This window comes from Sipha flava, unplaced genomic scaffold (assembly GCF_003268045.1).
Source record: "Sipha flava isolate LNK unplaced genomic scaffold, YSA_version1 66_pilon_pilon, whole genome shotgun sequence".
Lineage (NCBI taxonomy): Eukaryota > Metazoa > Arthropoda > Insecta > Hemiptera > Aphididae > Sipha > Sipha flava.
Genome location: NW_020273606.1, coordinates 195477 through 218903, shown reverse-complemented (window position 1 = coordinate 218903; position 23427 = coordinate 195477). Strand labels below are relative to the sequence as shown.

The window sequence follows — 23427 nt, the reverse complement described above, 5'->3', positions numbered from 1 at the left end:
TATAAATAATATAACAATATATACCTATGTACATATATATGGTACATGTCATATAGAAATCATTAAATTATTTCAATAACCTGAAGTTATTTTTTATTATAAAATCTATTTCTGATGTTTTTTAAATAAATGAGTTGTATTTTAGAAGATAAACAATTTTCTGTCAGGATCACTAGGTTGTTTAAACCAAAATTGTATTTAATTTAATTTGCCACTGATGTCCATTTCGGTCCAAAATGTTTAACTTAGTGCAGTTCCATGTATAAATGCTCCGGTATTCTCACGCAGAGTTATTGCGTTTAGTATAAATTGTGCGATGACTATACCATTTGTAGGTCCTCTAGTTATCTTGATAACTCCCTCATTGTCCGTCTCATGTGAACTAATAACGACTCCTTTTTTTAATTAATTTTTCTAATTCAAATTTAATAATTAATTCTTAATGTAAATAACAAAAATCTATATTACTTCTAAATAATATGTATATTGTATATTAAGTTTAGGATATATCTGCCCGTATATATATTTAAAATACGTAAAATATGTACGTACAATGATCAAAGGTGTAAACTCGGGTAATAATAGGCAATTTTTCGAAAATTGAAAATATAATTAATTTTTACCCACAAAATTAACGTTATTTAAAATAATATATAATTTGAATTTATGTACAATTTTTAAAAAAATATTTATTTATATAATACATCAGGAAACGCCATACAATTTATATTATTGAATTATATTATTTCAAATATATAATATAAGTAATTATTCAATTTCGTTCTATCTGCAGATGTCCAAAGTAATGTTCCAACTTTCAAGTACTTAGAACATTTCCTGTAGAAAAGAAACATTAACTATTAATAGCGTATTTCCAGGGATATTCGGTGGACGTCTATTGTAGGACAAACATACAAGTTGTTTCCCGTTAGGAAGTAAACAGGAAGTTCCCATTGACATCAAGTGTTGTTAAAGGTATTGCGAGAGTGACACGTCTAGTTATCGAACGATCGATCATCTTCGCGTAAGATGACCCTTTCTGATATGGATCCAAACTTTTGGAATTCGGGTACGTTTGAAAGCACTTACCATGTACTATGCTGGACCACGCTTGTGGAGAACGAGCCGGTTCAGTCGGAGTTCAGACAGTGGATGTCGGACGGATTGACATTCGACCTTCGGCCGTCACCGCAGTACAACACCTTGACGCGACCACGGCGGCAGGACGAACCGATGGAAGTCGACCTGGCTGAAGAACTCTTCAAGTTCAGCGTGACTTCGTGGGAGGAAAACGAACACGTTGCTCGGGCTCCTGCCGGACCCGTTGATTTCGTAGGGCGATTGCAATCGTCCTCGTCGCTTTTGAAGCCGAGCTAGTTGGAATGCAAAAGCGCTAAACTGTGACAACCGTAGTCTTTGCGTGTGTGTGTGTGTTCTGTGTTTGATTTTTATAATTTATAATCGTTTCCACAAAAATCGTTCAACATTACATGTACATCCAATAATTTGTAAATGTACGGATTTGTTGTGTGACAACTGTTGCTAAGTGTAATATTTAATATAATGTGTTATGTCCGATAAAATATTATAATAATTTATGTCTATGTTATCATAGGGGAACACGGGGGAATAGTGCGCATTGAGTAATGGTGCGCACATCGATATCTTTTAAACCAGTAGTTTTTGAAGTTACTTGATAATAACTAAAAATAATCAGCTGATTGACTTTATCAACTGATCAAAATTTTATAGCGTTACAATAACTATCTTTCCGTTAATTTAAGAAAACGTAAAATCACATAATTTCATCTAATTATTGAAGATTTTACAAATACTGTAAGTATAAGTTAGTTTAATTGTTTTATATAATCAATAATACTACTGTATAGATACCTAATTTTCCGTACTTTAAAATAAATATATATTTATGAAATTATACGTGTTATAGATTTGATAATAAATCGTTTTATAACAAAAAGTATTATAGGTATTATGGGTTAATGCTGCGCATTTGTTCTGGGGGAATGATACAAATACACATCATTACCCCTTACCTAAAATATAATGACAATTTAGAATCATTTCAATCAATTAAAATGTTTGTTTGTTTACAACATCTATATTAATTATTATAATATATATAGACAAAAAATATTAAACACCAAAATATTCATACAATTTTTAAAACTATTTTAAATATTCGAAATGTTTACTTTAAATTATATTTATTATTATAATTTTTCTTTTAGACAAACATTTTGAATAAACATGGGTAGAACATATAAAAGACAAAGTGAACATGCTTCTTAGTTACCTGAAAATTTACATGCTGCCCTACTAGCTATTAAGTCTGGGAAAAAAATTAGAGCCATCAGTAGGACTTTTAATATACCAGAATCAACTCTTCGCCTTAGATTAAAAAATAAAAATATCGGTGGCCCTAAATTGAGTATATATATAATGCATTGATTATTTTATATGAACTATTTTCAATAAGCTAAATAATATATTAAACGTTGGAGGCTATGATCGAAATTCGGATGGAGGAATTTTAGAAGTATTGGCAATTGGTAAGCGCTTGGAAATGGGGAATTTAAACTTACCGACAAATAAGCCTTTACCAGGTCAGGTTGAAGACTCGCCTATGGTTCTAATTGGTGATGAAGCATTTGCTTTAAAACCATACCTATTTAAACCCTTCCCACGCAGACAATCACGTAATAACATCCGACTTGACAATTATAACTATAAACTCTGCAGAGCGAGGCGTGTTGTTGAGAACGCATTTGGAATTTTAACAAAAAAAATGGAGAATTTATAATAGACCAATAGAAGTGAAAGAAGAAACAACAATTAAAATTATTATGGCTACTTGTATTTTACACAATTTTATACGAGTAAAAAACTGCAACATCGATACTACAGAGCCAGATGAAAATGATTCTATAAAAACCTTGGGTGAACTAAGCATAAACAATCAGAGAGGAACAAATGAATCGTTAAGAATACGCGATAATTTCGTAGATTTCTTCAACTCTTGATCATTTTTTTTAATTCATCGTCAATTTTATAATTATTTTCCACTAGTATAAATTACAGTCTTCTATGATATTGAATGGATTATATAAGTAATGTATTCATTTCAATGTATAATTTTAATTATTATAACTATTAATCACTTTATTTTACTTAAATATTTGTAATTTCTTTTAAATATATATTCAAATTATTATTATATTATAAATTAATATACAAATTTACCTTTCTCTCCATACATATTTGGACTAATGATATTATCCCAAATATAATCCTTCTTCCTTGTATGCTAAAATTCTGGATGGGTCATGTCGTACAGTATCGGATTATTTTTGACTATCATTATTAATTTTTCTATATTATCTTTTTTTCGAGAGAGACATGATAATTTATTATGTTTATAATAACTTTCTGTTACTACTTGCTGTAATACACTGTATCGCTGTAAAAGTTAATCACAACACTTATCACAAATCAGTTATGACTAAACACAAGCGTTTTGTTCAATCATTTTGACTTAAAATAAACATTGTTAAATTCAATTTCATTCGAACACAAATTGAATCTAGATATGCGTGACGCACTTTCTCAGAAGTTGAGAAGTGGTATAATAAATACCTTATTATTTTTAACATTTCATTATGTTTTATAAATAATATTTAATGCACCTACAGTACCTTCATTTTAATTATATGGTATCCACTTACTAACATATAAAAACGAATTAATTAGTAGTTGGTTAATTAGTTAATAATCAATAAAAAATAGTAATTTTTAATTTCATATAATAATACATATTTTCATAATCTTGAGTATAATATTAAATAATTTAAAATAATTATTAATAGTAAAAATTTATTTGAAGTACTAATATTGATTTTGGGGAAACATTAATAATGTCAATTGAAAATACCGCTGAGCTTTTGGGACCTTAAAAGTACATGTTTAATTTTGAGAGATTAATCGCTACGTTCGTATCGCCTAGTGTGTAATCCACTTTAGGCCACGGTCACACGAGCGTTTTACTGACGTGCGTTACGACGGACGTCACAACGTCCGTTATTGAATTATGTTGAATTATGTTACGACGGTCACACATTTGACGTCCGTCGGATTTCCCGTCCGTTCGACGTCGACGACGTCCGATACTTGCTACGACGGACGTAAATAGCGATTATCGGACGTTGTAGTTTATTGTTAAATATTATCGACTCGGTCACATGAACGCTGTTTTGACGCACGTTAATCGTGAAAATTGTTCAATTACTTTTTATATTTTATTATTTATTACCTCAAAGTAACTGCCAACATCTCTTCTGCTGGTATCGCAGATCTCATAACTGTATCTTGGCGCATTATATTTGTTTTAATTTTATTAAACAGCTCGTCAAATGTGTTTTGAGACGTGCGAAAATAATTAAAAAAATTTCGCATTGTCAGCTCTCAGCAAGTTATAAAGATTGTAAAATGCACCATTTAATAATCGTTCACTATTTATTGGATGAACCCACCATTTTCGATTCACGCGTTTTTTTTTTTCGTAATACTCGTACAGCAGAGTATACAAAAATCGCGGTATTCAAATCGTCCATTTTATAGAATGCGAAATCAACAACTGACGTTTTATTTTACGTTCGTGTGACTAGGGTAGTGACGTCCGTTATAACTTAACGTCCGTTCTTTCAACGCTCGTGTGACCGTGGCCTTAATGTTTCATCAGTGTTCACCGAAATAAATATATATGCGCCAACAATATCCGACGTATTTTCAGAAAGCATATTTATAAATTATAATTGGTATCAATATTATTATTTATATCGGTATTCGTCAATTGCGCTGAATTTGGGACACTACCTGTATAGTATACATCTATTGCGTCGGTATAACAACTATACAGTACAAGTAAAAATCATAATGGCTAAAAATAAAAATTAAAATTAAAATCAAACTTATCATTCTACATAATTGGTATTTACACTAATAGTATATTATATAGATATTTACACTAATCCTACAAATTTTAAAAAGTTCTTAGGTCTAATATTAAAATTAGTTATGTCTATTTTATTATTTATTTTTGTCATAAATGTAGTTTGGTCTATTTGTGATAACTAAGAGAACACATATTATGATTGTTGCGTTAAATTATTTTTTAAAACTTCATAAAAAACAAAAATATTTGAATGGGTTGAATAAAAATATTTGTGAAATGCCTCACAGGCATTTGTTGTTGTTCGCCTGATATTTTACATGATGACCAAATATACGGAGGAAAAGTTGCATTTTCATCAATATATGTATCATTGAGGTAATCGTAAAATGTAGCTCGAATATCGATCGAATATCAATTAACTTGATTAATATATGACGGTATATACTGTCATATATTAATCAAGTTATAACTATATAGTTTCCATAGGCGTGGCCAGACTTTTACAGCAGATGTTGGTGAAGACTAAGATATTCCTAAAAAAACCTGTCCTAAACCTCTACTTGTCTCGATTTTTACTTTAATGGATTTAATTCTTAGATAGCAGTGGCAATTTAACTTTGTCCGTAGAAGCCCCCCCCCCCCCCCGAAAATATTATCTGTATACGCCACTGACATATATGTAGAAATTTAGAACTGATATTTCGATTATTTCGTGGAACGCGGTTAATCATAAAGTACCTAGAAAAATCGGTCGCATTGCTGGTATCCTGGTACTGGAAAATTTTTCCTCGTCGAAAAACAACTGTTTACGTGTTCTAGGAAAAAAAATATAGCAATTCTGGCGTCAAAGCATCGTGTTTTTCAGTAATATATTAATAATAATAATAATGTATATATATCGAAATTTCGATACATCGCATACCCAATATCGACACCACGATATATTGATCGCTATTTTATTGATATATGTACCTATATATACATGTATTGGAAATTTCAAACATTAGGGTTCAAGGTACAACGGTATACGAAAAAATGTATGATGTAGTGGTGACTTCACTTTAAAGCCAGCCACACACGATCCGGTTTGCCGGAGAGATCGAGTTGCGTATGCGGACTGCACAGTTTCTCCGGAACGTATATGTGACAAGTTCACGTTTTTTTCGGGGACTGTAAGAGCGGCCGGAATGGAAAAACGATTCTTTTGGCATATGCAGTCATAACTTAATACCGGAACGTGTGTGCACGTGTTTCGTGTTAACGTACGACCAGTAAAAATACAATGTATTGTGGACCGGAGAGTGCGTCACTGCGCAGTCTGATCTCGCCGGCAAACCGGACCGTGTATGGCCGGCTTAACACGGAAATCATATGTCGCCTCAATTCAAGACAGCAATAACTCAAAAATATTCAGGATTGAGTTATCTACCGACGATTTCGATTCTATAACGCAATAACTTTTAATTGTATTTATTCGCCTCTAGAGGTCGTTTATTTCATTCTAGAACCAGTAGTTTCATAACTTCAGTTATTGCAGTCTTGAACTGAGGCGTCGATATTATCTATATCTGTGTTAGATCATATACAAGCACAGATATAGATATGATAACTAGATTGCTAACTAGTATAAATTGACAAGCAACCCTGGAGACATCTATTTCGCGCCATGTTGCTTGTGGGCTATGGTATTTTATCAATTTTTATCGTTGTGATAATACCACAGATAAAAACAAAATAAATATTATCAGAACTCATAATTCACAATTCATGAACTCTGATATACTTCAAATTTACAATCATTATTCAATATTCATATTTTATTATTATATTTTATTCACCCATAAAAAAAAAATTGCTACTAAAGTATATTAAAAAAACCAAAAACACGAAAAGAACTAATCTTACTACTATAAACAACATAATACATAGGTAATATTTATCTATTTCTGATGTAAAAAAATTTATGACTACAAGTTGTTAAACAAAATTGAGTTATGTAACTTTTGTCTTTTGTTGACCGAAGCTTTCAGAATAGAAGAATTTAAAATTTTGCTGTAAGAGTGTATACGAATATTTAAATACATACGGCTAACTATGTTAATAATATTTATCTTGTGAGGACATGGATTTATATCAGTGTCTTCAAAACATTTATTGGTTTCTGGAAGTATATTTGTACATAATTCAAGTGAGTTTTGAACCATTATCATTATTCTTTTACCCATATTCTTTATAAATAATTGTCTTTTGTCAATGACTAAACATCTAAAGTATTATTCAGTTAGTTTGACGATCTTGAAAATAGTTTCAGATGCTAGTTGAAGACCTCCTCGATTTTTTACATTTAACAAGTTATTATATACTTTATTATTTTTTTGACAGTAATCATGGTCATTTGTGTTATTTGATACATTAAATAATGCCTTTATATCATTTGGACATTGCAAAACCGGGATAATTTTTTTGACTATGTAACCAAAAATATAGTATAATACATTGTTAGTAATAATTTTGATAAATGGATCATTGCTACTAATGTTTGCAAGTAATTTAATGGTTGATTCTTCTTCATCATCTTGTTTCATATATGGTCTTTTATATTTCCATTTAATGGAAAAAAGAGAATCTTCGTAAGTAAATAAATTACAATTCCCATTCCTTAGAGTAATTGAAGTATGTAATAAAATATTTTTATGATATTAGTAAATTGTAAGCAATTTGTGTTGTTATTGGATCCAGATCGACCTTGCATATGTCCAAAGAATAATTCAATTGCATCTTGGCTGAGCTTATAAGTTAAGACATACTTGAATCCATGATTGACCAGTAGATCTTTTGCTATATTTATGATTGATTTTATTGATGTGGCAAGTCAATGGTAAATATTTTTCTTTGACTTATCCACAGAGGCACTCCATCTACAGCTTTAAGTGAGTATAAATACTGTTCATTCTTTTTTCTTTAAATTCTATATTATCTATATGAATAGGTTGTTTGAAACCTTTACCAAAAGGAGTTCTTGAATTTAAGAAGTCAAAAATGTCATTAATATTTCTAATAAACTGAATTGTTGGTTCACAATTTTTAAAGCCATTTGATGTTTGTTTTAGAAACTGAAGAGTATCTGCCACTAAACTACTCAGGGTTTGAACTGCAAGTTTAACTTTCATACTGTTGTCCTTCCAGTTAATGTGTACTCATAGACGTAACTAGGAGGGGATTGGGGGGGCTTAGCTCACCTAAATATTTCTGTAGCCCTCCTAGATGAAAAATATTGAACCACAGAATTTTGTGATAAAATCTAATCATCTATATCTATAATCTTATTATCTAAATTAAATAATTATCAAGTTTGAAAATCCTTGTTATTCAGTGTAATTATAGTCAGTGGACAACAGTGGGTTTTTCCACATGTTTTGTGTTTTCGACCACGTTTTTATTATCTATGTTATGTACTAAATAACTCGAGCGTCTCGAACTATCAGTCAATATTTGTGTCCGTCATATTTTATTTGTTGAAAAGATAAAACTTGAATTTATATATTTTGTAGTTTTACATGGTACCCGACGGTCGACGACCGTATTGTATTGTATTACTTTTATCTTATTATTCTGATTATAGTGATTATTATTAAACGGTATTCGTATTTCGTGGACCGTGGCTTGTGTATTGTGTTAGTGGGTTTATGTACTAGAGTTAAATAGTAACATTTGTTTATACCTATCTTTTATTCAAATGTGAAATGTCATTATTTTAACGCTTATTATTAATAAATTTTATTTTTTGTTATACAATTTATTGAATATGGAAAAACGTGACATTTTTAATATTTTCAAATTCAATAAGTCTAACACTCAGCTAAGTACACTAGATAATTATCAAAATAATATAAATAATCTTACAACTTTATGTGCTTCTAATGACAATATTTTAATTTCGGTGACTGCAGATAGTTTAAATGCTAATATTCACATGAATGTATCTAATTCAGGAGACTCATTTAATTGTGATCTATGTGATTTAGTATCTGGACCTAATAGACCAATAATAAAGGTTAATACAAAATTACATTTGGTACTTAGTACATAACATTAGGTAAGTACAATTGCTAGTAACTATTAACTTATGAATTATAACAGTGCTGCGATAATTATGAATGACTATATTTCATAGGTGTATTGTAAATTAATAAGCCTTATTATTGCTTTTGCTTTGCTTAGGAATACCCAAAATCAAAATTTGGTTCTCAAAATCGCGCATTTTCATCTTATTATGCTAATTTTGAGTGGTTAGAGTATAGTGTTAAGAAAAATGCTGTATTTTGTTATGATTGTCGCATATTTGCTAAAAATTTTGGGTATACTGTTGATACATTTATCAAAACTGGGTTCAATAATTGGAAAAAAGCAAGTTCTTCTAATTACTATTCATATATTACTCAGTTATTATGTGACATACATTACAGTTGTTTTATTTTTTTAAATTGAAACAATTTATAGTTATCTTCAAAACTTATGTCTCATACTGGTACTAAAATACATATTCTTAGCACTACAAGATTTTCAAGACCTTTAAAAAATTCTAAGTTATATGATATACAATCTAAATTAGGTTTAAAAAAAGGTAATATGTTAAGGGTGTGTGATACTAGATGGGGTTGCAGGTACAAAAATTGCGAGACTATGTTGAACAATTTTAATGCAATTGTTGAATATCTTGAAAATGAAATTATTGAACAATCTGATAAAGATATTGCTCAAGCTATTGGTAATTAACGAATAAAATAATAACTAATAACCACAATTCAATTTAGTAATTATAAACTATTTTTCATTTTTCAGACTTATTAAGTTCTATACAGAAATGTGAATTCATTATATTTCTTATTATTCTTAAAGATTTATTGAGTATAATGATTATATTAAGTAATAATTAACAAAGTAAAACGACAACACTTAGTAAATCTAAAAATATTATTGAGTCTATTATAAAAATATTTGAAAAATCAAGAACAGATGAGGAATTTCATAATGTTTGGAAAAAAATAGTTAAATTTGCTGATGAAAATAATATAAATTTACAAATTCCAACTATGGGTAATTATATTTTTTTATGAAGTAATGTTTATTTTAAAAGAAAATTCTTCATTTAATTTGCACCCTAATATTTTAAAAGTACTGCTATTTGCATAAGCTCCATCACAAATTACTCTCAATACATTTATTTTATATTTTTGGCATTCAGTTATAGCAATTTTTACAAGCTGCAGCTTTAATTTTGTCTACTAACCAATAACTGATCGGCTATTTCCACTTTCTTTTTAAACTTGATAGCATAAAAACTAAAACTTCTAAGCTGGTGTTTCACATTCTTCAATACTTAAATTGTTACCATAATCACAATAACCAATAAACCTATCAAATTAATTTTGATTAAATTATATTTATTTAAAAATATGAATTGTAGCCAAACTAAATCTTATTTTGCATATTTATTTTGATGAAAATGATTTAAATAATTATTAATTATTTTTGATTTATAATAGCATTTATTTTATTTTTAAACAAAAGCTGTACTAAATATGCCATGAATAGATTTTAGTTTGTTCTAAAAATTTATGGGGAATAAGTACTTATGGTTTGCTCTATCCCACTGAATTTTATTTTTTATACTCATTGAATCAAGAATAAAACAGCAATACTTGTTCTCATCACTAAATCTACCAATTTCTGTTAATACATCAGACAAAAATCCTGCACTTTCATTTAATTTTGATAACCAGTTTCTTATGAAGTTCGGGTTAGGTAAACTTAAAACAGTTCTTTGTTGTTTACAATATAGAAATAATTAGTATACACATGTTAAAATAAAAAATAAAATAAAACCATAAAAATACATTCTGGACATAATTATACGCTTAAGGAAAGTAAAAGAATAATGCAGTGGCAGATTGTTTAGTTTCCTCACAATAACGTCTTCCTTTAAGGACAACTTTTCCATTATTTATTAAATTTTATAAAAATGCATTTGTAACATTTTTCTTCATAATATTAGCTGTATCTATATCACTTGTAATTTTAATTTTTGACTTCAGTTTCTAGTTTAACAATAATTTAATGTCATAGTTATATAATAACAATAAGTACCTATATAATAAATTAAGTGTTAACTATATTGATGCTCCTTTGCTCATTATTTTATGTAGATACCTATTATCTTGTCAATACTTTACTGTACCTACTATATTTGGACTTATGTCCGTAAAATAAATAATATATTATATTGATAATAAGATCACTATAACAGTAAGTCAGATATAACTATTTAATATTTACATACACTTTTATATGAAAGTATTAATTAAAAATGTAACTAGTTTAAAATAATATTTTGTTTATGTATGAAGATACCTGTATATTAGTAATTTGTATGTTCTGCCTTCTAACTGTCTGTTACAATCTTTTAACTTTTTTCTTAAACCAAATTTAATTGGAGTTTATTTAACTATTTTCCTTTTTTTTTTCATTTAGTTCCACAAGAAGTTGTTTGTGGACTACAATCTATTAAAAATTTATCATTAGATTTAAAAAGCTCCCTTTTAGAGTTTCTTGTTAGAGAAATCGATGGTAAAACATTACAATTTATTGTATAGTCTAGTGGCTCTAGGACTGGAATAAAATAATATTTAATATTGTTCGAGGAATTATGTTAGTGCTAATTTTCAGTCATTATAATTATTATCACTTTCAAACTTGGGTTTACTGAATTGGCATTAAGAATTTTCAAGTTGAACCGTGCCTACATTCAATTTTTCTTGGCCAATAAATAAAGTAGGGACTGCTGTTTTTTTAAGCCGTTTAATATCTGGCCGTTCTATAAAATCATTTTCGGTAAAATGAATATTACATATCCTGTGACATGTTGGGATAAAATTATGCCTTTTTATGGCAGCTATCTACTTTTCTTTAAGAATGCTATTTCTAGGAAATCTATACAAAAATGATTTTATAAAATAATTGTTAAGCTGTAAAATTGAATGTTTATATGTCCAGGTTAAAAACTACTGATACATACTTGAAAAAAACTACTTTATCGCGACCAGAACAATTAGCACATCCAAGGACACAGCAAGTTTGTGGCATTTTAAAATAAAATTTTATTTTATTCAATTAAAAAATTAAACAAAGTGATAATAAGTAACTTCTAGTTTTTTTTCCATGCAAAAGTTAAAATACCATTAAATTTTAATTGCATGTGCTCATTTGTTGATTGTTGTTATTAAGATTTAAGGGTATTGGATATAATTTATTTTTAGACAGATATTGATGATAGTTTTAGTTTATATCTGTGTTTTTAGATCATATTTACACCATATTTGTTTTTTTTTTTTTTTTGGTACAAGTTACTTTCTAATATTGTTTATTATTAATTAATAACTGTAAATAATTTTCATTTATAATTATAAAATAAACTTATTTTTTATACAAGCATATTTAAATTTCATTTTAATTAATATTTATTATTTAATTTATTTTGCACTATTGGTAATATCGTCGCCTCAATTGAAGACTTCAATAACTCAAAAAAAACTATTATTGAGATATCAATGCTTTAGTTCAAAACAGCAATAACTCAAAAATATTTAGAATTGAGTTATCTACATGATATTATTTGCAAAGTTACGACGATTTCGATTCTATAACGCAATAACTTTTATTTGCATTATTCGCTTCTAGAAGTCGTTTATTTCATTCTATAACTAGTAGTTTCATGATTTGAGTTATTGCAGTCTTGAATTGATGCGTCTATATGTATGATTTGATTTGAAATACCCGCCAAATGATAAATATAATTGGTATCACATTAAACATGTTATAATAACACTACAGAGCCCACAACCACAGATATATAAATAATAAATATATATAATACATATCTGTGCCACAACCAATATGTCCTTTTTTGGCGTACTTAATACGATAAGATATTTTCAATTTGGCACGAATATAATATACAGAGAGCGGCATAAGTCGGTTCCCGCCACAGACTTCTATACTAGTAGTAGTATAGAAGTCTGTGGTTCCCGCTGTCTTGTTATCGAAAAAATTGTTTATTATTTATTATTATTGATAGTAATTAATGTATTATTATAATTATAATCAGTTATATAATAATTATTGCGATAATCACTTATCGGCAGCCTAATGGCGCAGGTATTTTCGGTTAAACTAATTGACCTTAAGAAAGATGTGTGTGTTGTACGGATGTGTGGTGTGTGTCATTTACTCAATTTTATTCATTTAAACGCTATTAACATGGAAGTCGACAACAGTAAATTCACAAAAGAAGAGCGAATTTTTTTACTCGTTTCGTATCCGAATCGACTAGTACCTTCTCGTCGTAATGTGTCAAAAATATACAATAAGTTTCTTCGAGCGGGTTCTGTAGTAGACGCATAGATATACGCGTAATATTGAGCAGACGCACCGCGCTCCGGTTGACCAGTTACAGTCACAACACCTGAAAACATGGAGATGGTGGTGCTATCTCTGGTCGAAGATGGCAATTAGTCTGTCTGGCGACTATCGATGCAATTAATCAATAATAACTAATAAATCTATATACAATATACATATTTTATTTGTTACAATTTCTTTGTTATGTGAATTGAGGAACAATCTTTTGCTACAATCTGTACAACAAAAAAAAATTCTACTTATATCGTCTTTGACAATGCTAACATAGCTCTTTCTCTCTCGCACACGAATCTCTCTCTACGCGTGGTCCATTCTTTTATATGTCTATGGTTGACGTCCGACACTCTCACGCATAAACAAGTATACTTATAATAAGTATACTATAGCTCTCACGATCGTCCGTTTTACTTGCGTTGTTGGCGCATCTTGAACGCAATCGATTGTCATTCGCGCCGCTGTTTGGTCGCCGAAGTACCTGGCCACCGTTAAAGAATACAATACCGGAAGCACTAACGTTTGTGATTGCCATTCAAGGCCGTCAGTCGTCGGAACATTGTTTTTTGGTTATAGCGCCATCGATTATTTGTAAGTATTCCTATATGATTAATCACTTGTCTTAGTTGTGACTAACACTTCTGCTTCTAGCCAACTTAAGACATTGTTAAACTACGGTACAATAATTGTTTACCATGAAATTCTGTTCAAGATTGTACTATAATTAACTGCAATGTTCATTGCTTACTGTGCTTCCAGCCTACTTTAGATAATAAATGACAATACATCGTTAGTAATCTAATTTAATAATTACATTTTTGAAATAATAACTTGCGTACTTCTAAATACGGAAAATAAACGAATTAACAGCCGAACGAAAATTAATTCGTTTATTTCTATTATCTAATTTTTGACTATTTTTTTCTAAATTCTCTAAAATTAAGTAAAAAAAGTACCGCTTAAAAATATCACCTCCGAAATGTGGGTGTATGGACGTGAGATAAGATACTGTTACGGACATACATAAATATAGGTCCTTGCGATTACCAATACATAAGGGTCCACATAAATAGCATTGGGGCTTACATTATAATATACATTATTACATACGCAAATACAAATTACACTATATGTGGAAACACCATGATATCTATAATATATGTCCTTGTGAATATCCAAATCTTACAGAGGAATCACATACAAATAACTGGCATTGTTGCAAAAACCGAAACAACATCAGGATATGCTTTTAAAAAGTCATAAAATTGGCATCGTTTGCAATGATCGAAACAATATCAAAAACATGCCTTTGTAAGGTATTATAAAATTGGATAGTAGATACTTTTCGAAGGGGGTCTAGAATATTAATATCAAACTATGTCCGGGTCAAATATCCCATAAGAACGGAGTATACAAGGTTAGGTCCCGAACAGACTATTATTTAGATGTGTTTTAGTCCGGCTCTGGCAAGCACCTCCACGCCAGATTAAATTGTCAAATTAACTAAATAACTTGTACCTAGAACTATTTCAATAAACAGTTAAATTTAGCTCGAGTATTTTATTGGAATATTTAATAAGCTTTTGATTTTTCACTTAATTTATAGTACTACCTTAGATAATTTGAAATGTAAATTGTACTACTACCAAAAATTGGTGCGTCGCGGGACGTACCGCAAAAGTGAGAACTATATTTTCAGGTTAGATATGATGGCATGATATGAAAAATGTAATTGATGATAAAATTGTATCAATGTTAAGTCATTATTTTATTATAAATGCAAAATATTATAATATAACAATCAAATATACATATGTCATTTTAATATTAATTATTTTCTACTAATACAATGGTAACACTTTCAATAACTCATGCAGGTTCTACATTAACTTTTAATTTATAAATTATCATAGTATTCAATCACGTATAAAGTTCTCACTTTAAAAGTTTCTTACATAAAATAAAATTTAAAGCGGTGTCTGGCGATACGTAGTTATCCGCGTCGTATATTTTATATAATATTATCCGCGATATTACGCGCCGTGTATACACAGAGTTGTATAAAATGAGACAAAAAAGAATCTGCTTAGTTGCTTGTGCGCGCACAGATGCTAAAGAGAGAAGAGTCGCAGCTGTTAAGCGCGCGCCCCGCACCTTGCCTCGTCATCGGACGGACACGGACGTTCAACGAAATGGGTCCCCACCAAGAGCGCACAATAAAGTTCTCACTTTAATAAAGCAATATACTGCTACAGTCTTAGATTGGTAGTGGTATTCACTCAATCTTCAAGCTTTTTTCAAATTTGTCTTTGTTTCTATTAAGTTTTTTTATGCAATTTCTTATTTTAATTATATGTACAGCTGTGTATTTAAATTATTATGTTGATTAGTAAGTCAATTTGTCTTGAAGTATTGAAATACATCATTAATTGCAAAAATATATTATTATTTAGTGATGATTTAGATAAAGTGGTATCAAAGAACAACATCAATTCCTGTTTGACAATTGATTCGCAGAAATTAATCATGGAAATCTCAGTACTTGTACCCTCCAGTAGTTTGACACCCAAAGTAGCTAAGACCAGATCAATTAGAAATGGATCGGTGTCAAAAAGCAAAAAACAAATAAAATCTTATTTGATTCTTAAAGGTATGTTTTTCCTTAACTTAAAATATTTTTATGATAATACAAGATTATATTTAAAATAAAGACACTAGTTAACAGACAAGCCAACTTGTCTAAGTTTCTGATTTAGGTCTTGATGATAATTTTCCCTAGTTTATAGCATTCTTATTTTGAAAACAGTTGATGAGACAAATTCTTGTTGACATATTTAACCTTAGATAATTACATAATATTTTAGTATACCGATATATATTTTTAAAATTTTAATAATTTTAATACAAATATATCTGGAAGTTAAGAAATCTATATTTAATATATATAATTTATATAATATTTTAATTTTATATTAAATAAATGTTTTTTATATTTGTAATTTTATTTATCTATTTTTTTTTTTTTTTTTTACTTATAATATTTATATGTATCAATATAATTATAATTATTTTTAGGAGCTGTCATATTTATTGATTATAAAAGTAACCATGATCCAAGCTGTATAAACATTCAAGAAACTATCATTGAACTAGGTGCCAAAATTGCAAAAACATTTAGTCATAAAGTAACTAATTGTTTATTTTTTTAATAATTAAAATTTTAATTTAACTTTTGTTAAAGGTAACACATGTAATATTTTATGAGGGTCGTCGAAACACTTATGAAACAGCGAAAAAACGTAAAATTCCATTGGTGTCCATCGGTTGGATTTTAAATTCTATAACGGCAAAAAAAAAAATGAACCCTGCTGACTATCCGTCTGAAGATTTAGTTAAATATGATGATCCACTATATGTTCCAGTAAGTAACTTTTAAGTATTTAATTTATATTTTTAACTAATCAAATCTTAAATTTTGTATATTTTGAAACAAATTAAATTTTTTTTAATCTTTAAAATTAGTCATTAATTAAATTTATTTAACCCTTAGAAAAACGAATGCAGGTATGAAAATTTTCGAAGACACAATCAAATCCTAGAAGATATGAGTAAAAGTTTTGAGCAAACACCTCTTTGTAGTCAATCATCTAAAACACTAAACTCTATTTTAGATATTTTTATGGTAAGTGACTTCAAATCCTATTTCAAATTATTTGTATTGATAATTAACTAATTGTATACAACTTTTTTAAAATTTAGTTTTTAAACTCCTGAGAATCAAGTGGTTTTTCTGTTAAAGTTTTGTATTGATAATTTGGTAATTTTATGTTTTGTAAGCTTTACATCTAGTTCTTGGAAAGTAGTGTATAAATATTGTGCGAATAAAAATAAAATTGATAAGTAAGTTTAAGTAATTGTTACTGTTTATCAATTTTCAACTGTTGCTAAAAAAAATTAATTATTTTTATTTCAACTCTTTAATAGTGAAATTAAACGTTAATTATAGTTTTTTTTTCTGTTAAATAGAGGTTTTATAAGTTGAAAAGTATTCTTCAAAAAGTAGTGATTAATCACTAATTTATTTATCATTTAAATTTTAATGCAAAAATAATTAAATGGTATGTCTTTTTGTCCAGAAGTTAATGTATCAATGATAAAAATGTATATTAAAATTAGAAAATAGAAAAAGTATAAAAGTGTGTTGATTGTAATATGGAATATTATTATAAAATAGTAATATAAAAAATCTGAACATATTTTATATTTATTATTATACTGTTATATTAATTGGTTTACTATATAATTTAAATTTTAGTATGAAAATGTGGCTACTTTAAATTCAACTTACTTAATATAATGCTAATTAATCTAATTACTATTTATTACCAAAACTGTTTTATGTTGTTGATACATTTTAAAAATATTTCAGAAGGAAAAAAGTATTCAAACTAATACATTACAACGTGATACTCATTTATCTTCAAATCATTACCAAAATAATGATACAGTTACCACTCAAACTCTAGAGAAAGAAATCATTGAAAGCTTATTATCTAGAGATTTTTCTATGATACCAGAAACAACAGATCATAAATGTAGCCCAGCTGTAGCTTTTACTGGATTCACATATATGTAAAATTTATTTTTATAACATTTTATACATCTCATTTTACTAATAATTTTATTTTCAACAGTCAAAACAAGTATTTCCATATGTTAATGATAAAATTGGGAATATGTTCTTTTCATAATAAAGTGCAGAGCAATACTACATATTTAGTAATTCCATCAATTGAACCAGAATTGCTAGATTATACATTAAACATTGAATTTGCAATGGCTCTTGGATGTTACATAGTGTTTGATAAATGGGTATGTCTCTTGGGCAATAAGTAAACAATAATAATTTTATTAATTATTTTACGAAATATACTTAAGCGTATATGTTCAACCCATCGGTGATATTTATTTAAAAAATAATTATTTTATTATTTTAATTAAGACCATATACAAAATATATATTTATGTAAATAAAACTGAATTTTGTTAATTTTAATGACAATTATTGGATTTAAATTTTAATATCCAAATAAATTCATAGTTTAAATATTTACTGAAGAATTACATTGACTTTAATCTTAAATCGTGCTAAAATAATTTGAGATATGTGGCTTAGTTACCATTTACTTGCATTAAAGAGACTTAATTGTTATTATTACTACTTGGCTGTAATTATTGAAGTATTATAAATAAAAGTAATTATCCATTTATTTTATAGATAGAAGATTCAGATAAAGCCGGTAAATTGCTTCCACATCATAATTATTTGATAGATCTTACTGATTCTGTAAAGGTAAGCTCATATTCGTATTTTATTAATTTCCTATTTTCAAAGAGTTTTAAAAAATTATTTATTTCAAGGATTTTCAAGTAAAACGAAATGCTGTGTCGGAGTTAAAATCAAAATTTAAAATATTTCATAATGTTGGTAGCATTTATGTATCTAAGGCTTGTAAACATTCTACTTATGACTTGAAGCGATTAATACGTGCCTGTGGAGGAAATTGCATAAAAATTAAGGACAAAGCCAACATTGTGATCGGTGAATTTTACACAAAGAAGTATATTTGTGAAACATGGATTTTGGAATGCGTAAAACAGGGGAAATTGCTACCAATGGACAAAAATTCAATTATTCTTGATGTGTAATTTTTTGATCTAAATTTAAAGATAAATTTTAAATTATAATTTCTAATTTATTATTGATAAGCTTAATTATAATTTAATTATTGTTCACATAAATTTGTCAGATATATTGTTCGAATTTTTTTCTTTGGTATATATTGTTTAAAAATAAGTTTTTTATTTTATGGCATATGATTGTTGGTATTAATATGATGTTTAATATTTTATTTATCAATAAATACAAATAAATCTTTGTGCTGATAACTTAAAAAAGTATTACAGTTCTCATTTAAAATCTATATAAATTATTGTTTTTGCGAAATATGAATCACTTTTAACATAGGTACATATGGCATCTAACATAGACACAACAGTGATTTCTGCAAAAAGCTCTGCCATATTTTTAGCTCCAGACCTTCACATTATATGTATTGAGAAATCTAATATCATAATAAGTCTAAAATAATATATTAAGTAATATACAGTATCAACGGTGTTAATGTCTCTAGAGAGTATTCATAATTTTAATTGTACCGTGGTACCAACTTTGGTACAACACAGCTATTAACTTAGGTACCTTTTTATTTCATATTCTTCAGTACACTTAATATATATGCTTTAATCAGTTATAAGTGTATAATTGTACACATTTCACTGAAAAAAAAACTTAGCTTCCATAACTAGGTGGCGGAAAATTATTTGTTTTTAGTATTTCCTGAAGATTTTATATATTTTTTTTTTAGTTTAAATTTTATAGTTAAAAGGTAAGGCTAATAGCAAATAAATAAACTTATAAACTGTACCAGTAAATATAGGTATTTACCTACATGCAAAATATACTCTATATTAGACAGTTAAGTGCACAGTTTGTGTAGATTGTGCTTCTAATTTAAAATAAAATTACGAACTTAAGCGTTTGATTTATCTTAAATTTATATAAAATAATTATTAAAATATAATTTCGAAACTTTTCAAGATCACGTTATTACGGAAAAGAAAAATGATTAAATAGGTAATTAAAACTATTCAAGGTTTAAAAACAACAAAATCCAAAATAATTACAAATTTAAATAAACGTGGAGATCAAATTGGAAAAAATGGATTAAAAATTTCTACCATTGATTTAATTATAAATACTAGATTATATAATTTATTGTTGTAATAGAAGCTCTTTATCAAGAGGTAGCGATTTTTTCATATCTATTTATAATAGAATCTGCTCAAAATTCATAATATTTCAAAACAGTAATTATTAGAAATAGGATGCTGATGGTTAGAACACTACAAATACTACAAAAATATTTTTTCAAATATATGTATCACATAAGTTCTCTAGAAATGTTTGAAAAAATGAATAATAAAATCTGAATTTAATAATTACACTGGAATCTAAAACAAAATTTCATACATGGGTTAAGTAGGATATTATTTTCTCCCATAACATTTAGTTGTTCTAATAGTTTATTTAAGTATATGTTTGTACAATTCAGGTAATAAACACTGTATGCCCTATGATAAGCAAATATTCAGAACATTTTATAAAAAATATCACAATAATATTGTTAAAAATAAATAAATATAAATAAATGGTATTAAGTATTAACATACATAATTGTTAAACATTGAAAAAAATAAAACTCAGAATTATTAATTAAAAATATATATATATATATATATATATATATTATTAATCAACTAATAATAAATCAAATTAGGTAGTGATAATATAGCTACTGATTATCAAAAATAAGAATATGGCGTATAAAAAAAAAAATTAAAAATTAAAATTTAAAAATATAAAGATTAATATCATGTACACGGATTTTATTATTATCAATACGCTATTACTAAACAACTTAAAATATTATTAAATGAATTGTTCTGGTTCTGCACTTGGGAAACTAACCATTTCTATATCAGGTTGTAAATACCCAAAACAATTTTGCTTATACCTACCAATTCGTGTACGATTAATCAACACGATATATGCAATCAGACTACCTAAACCAATAATAATAAAAATCTTTAATATAAGGTATCCTGTTGATGAATCTGGATTGGTTAGAATAGTCTCACATTTGACACCAGTTGTACCAGGAGAACAGATACATTCAAATCTGTAATTATTAAATCATAATAAATTATGTAACAAAACAAATATTTCAGATATGTTAATGTTTTGTGTAATAAACTTGATCCATATTTTTTAAAATTTTCGAAATCATAAAAATTAGTTCTTTAGTTAAAACTTGGACATTTAACGAACACTAATTATTTTAGCAAATTATAATTATACAATTAATCTGTACTTAAATCTACTAATCGTTATTAGAAAATAAAAATAAAAAATATATGATATTATTGGGCAGAGGAGTTAGGAATTTATCAGAACAGCCAATAAAATAATAATGTAAAAATATACTAAAAAATATTATTTAAATAATCAGCCAAACTGCCAATATACTTGTATAATTCACATTAATTGTGTAATTTATAAGTTAAATTATTATCATTGTTTAAATCAGACAAACAATTAAAAACCTGGAAAAAGATTTAAAATTTTAAAATAATACATTGCACCTTAATTTCATTAATTCACTTCAATTGTAAATGTGTATTAATAAAATATCAAAAATATCCTTTTTTTTTTTAAAAAAAAAAGTTCAATAAATTGCTTAGTTTGAATACAAAAGTGTAAGTACAACATATGATTATTTAATAAGTTTAGTAAAAATATACCGTAAACTTGTTTTACAGGAAATTCAATATTAATACAACCTTCACTTACTTATTATTGTCAGTTCTAAGCGTATAATTCAACTCTTGTTGAAATTGCATTGATACATTTATTTTATTTGAATGATAATTAAACACTGGATCATAACGTTCAACACAAATGCTCCCATATTGACAAGGATTACTTGCACATTCATTTAAATAAATATCACAATTTTTTCCTGTTAAAGATATCGTTAAAAATAAATATATTTATTATAATTAATAAACAATTTACTATTACCTGCATAACCAATTGAACAACTGCAAGAATAACCTTTAGTCTCATCGATACAAGTACCATTATTTTTGCATGGGTTATATAAACAATCGTTGATATTTATTTCACAATGATTCCCTGAATTAATAAATTAAATATATAATCACATAATTATATTCACTTATTTAAATTTTAAATTAATTACACAATATACCTTCAAATCCTGTATCTGTGCAGTCACATTCATAACTCTGAATTCCATCGATACATAATCCCATATTTTTACATGAAGAAGACTATAATATCATAACATATATTAATTTAAAAAAAAAAATTTAATTTAAAATTATTAATTATAATATATACTAACAGTGCAGTCATTTATATTTATGTCGCAGAGCTTTCCGCCAAAACCATACCGACATGAACATATAAATGACTCCATTTCTCTAATACATGTAGCACCATTCAAACAAGGATTCAAAATGCATTTATCCACATTAATATGACATTGTTTTCCAGAATATCCATCAGGGCAAATGCAATTATATCCATTAATTTTATCCTCACATGTTGCACCATTAAGACAAGGCAAAGACAAACATTCGTTTAAGTTGAGATCACAATTGTCACCAGAATACCCAGGTTGACAGTAACACTGATAGGTTCCATTTTTATTAATACAAAGTCCATTATGGCATATATCTTTGCTAACTTCACACTCATTTATGTCTTGATCACAAAGCGTACCTTCAAACCCAAATGCACAAAGGCAAGTAAAACCATCATGATTATCTACACAAGTGGAATTATTTTTACAAGGACTTTTTTGACAGTAATTTGTTAATTTTGAACAAAAGTCTTCGGTATATTCTTCAGGGCATTGGCACTTATAAGTGGTAATACCATCAACACAAACTTTTACAGTTGGACATTTGGTCGTTGAACAATCATTAGTATTTACCTTACAATTTTTATCTTGAGGACATATACAATAGTAATCATTTAGTGATGAAGTTGGTTCAAGACAAGTATCATTACTTAAACAAGAGTTAGGATTTTTAGCACATGCACCCAATGGTGTTTGGCAGAGAATTCCAGTATAATTGTTGTTGCAATTACATTTAAAACCATTAATAAGATCATGACAAGTACCACCATTTAAACATGGATTGGAAATGCATTCATCAATATCTATTTCACATGATTGACCAATAAAACCAGGGGGGCAGTCGCAAATATGGTCAGTTTTTCCAATTAATGAAGTGCAAGTTCCACCGTTAATACAAGTGTTTAATCCACATAC

The 23427-nt window shown here is 27.6% G+C and overlaps 3 protein-coding genes and 1 long non-coding RNA gene across 5 annotated transcripts in view; 3 read left to right on the top strand and 1 right to left on the bottom strand.

Annotated features, from left to right (window-relative positions):
- Positions 1–6802: 6802 nt before the first annotated feature.
- Positions 6803–9281, top strand: LOC112691796. 2 transcript variants are annotated; one of them, XR_003149350.1, is made up of 5 exons: positions 6803–6898; positions 6993–7157; positions 7352–7599; positions 7673–7899; positions 8080–9281. It is a non-coding gene; the product is annotated as an uncharacterized LOC112691796 (long non-coding RNA). The 2 variants fall into 2 exon arrangements; XR_003149349.1 differs by having other exon boundaries at positions 7673–9281.
- Positions 9282–9473: 192 nt separating this feature from the next.
- LOC112691795 lies at positions 9474–9915 on the top strand. Its single transcript, XM_025566199.1, has 2 exons — positions 9474–9737; positions 9812–9915. The coding sequence occupies exons 1-2, from the start codon at positions 9485–9487 to the stop codon at positions 9904–9906; spliced, it is 348 nt and encodes a 115-aa protein (XP_025421984.1). The 5' UTR covers positions 9474–9484; the 3' UTR covers positions 9907–9915.
- Positions 9916–13153: 3238 nt separating this feature from the next.
- On the top strand, positions 13154–19173 carry LOC112691797 (microcephalin-like). The gene is made up of 9 exons (XM_025566201.1): positions 13154–14032; positions 15895–16091; positions 16517–16626; positions 16683–16862; positions 16992–17123; positions 17871–18073; positions 18136–18313; positions 18720–18794; positions 18863–19173. Exons 2-9 carry the CDS (start codon positions 15968–15970, stop codon positions 19148–19150), a joined length of 1290 nt encoding a protein of 429 aa, XP_025421986.1. The 5' UTR covers positions 13154–14032; positions 15895–15967; the 3' UTR covers positions 19151–19173.
- A 1630-nt stretch (positions 19174–20803) lies between these two features.
- Positions 20804–23427, bottom strand: part of LOC112691705 (mitochondrial inner membrane protease subunit 2-like) — a 25607-nt gene continuing 22983 nt past the window's right edge. Inside the window, exon 10 of the mRNA XM_025566071.1 lies at positions 20804–21186. Coding sequence (XP_025421856.1) covers positions 20994–21186 — 193 coding nt within the window. The 3' untranslated portion in view covers positions 20804–20993. The remainder of the gene's footprint in view (positions 21187–23427) is intronic.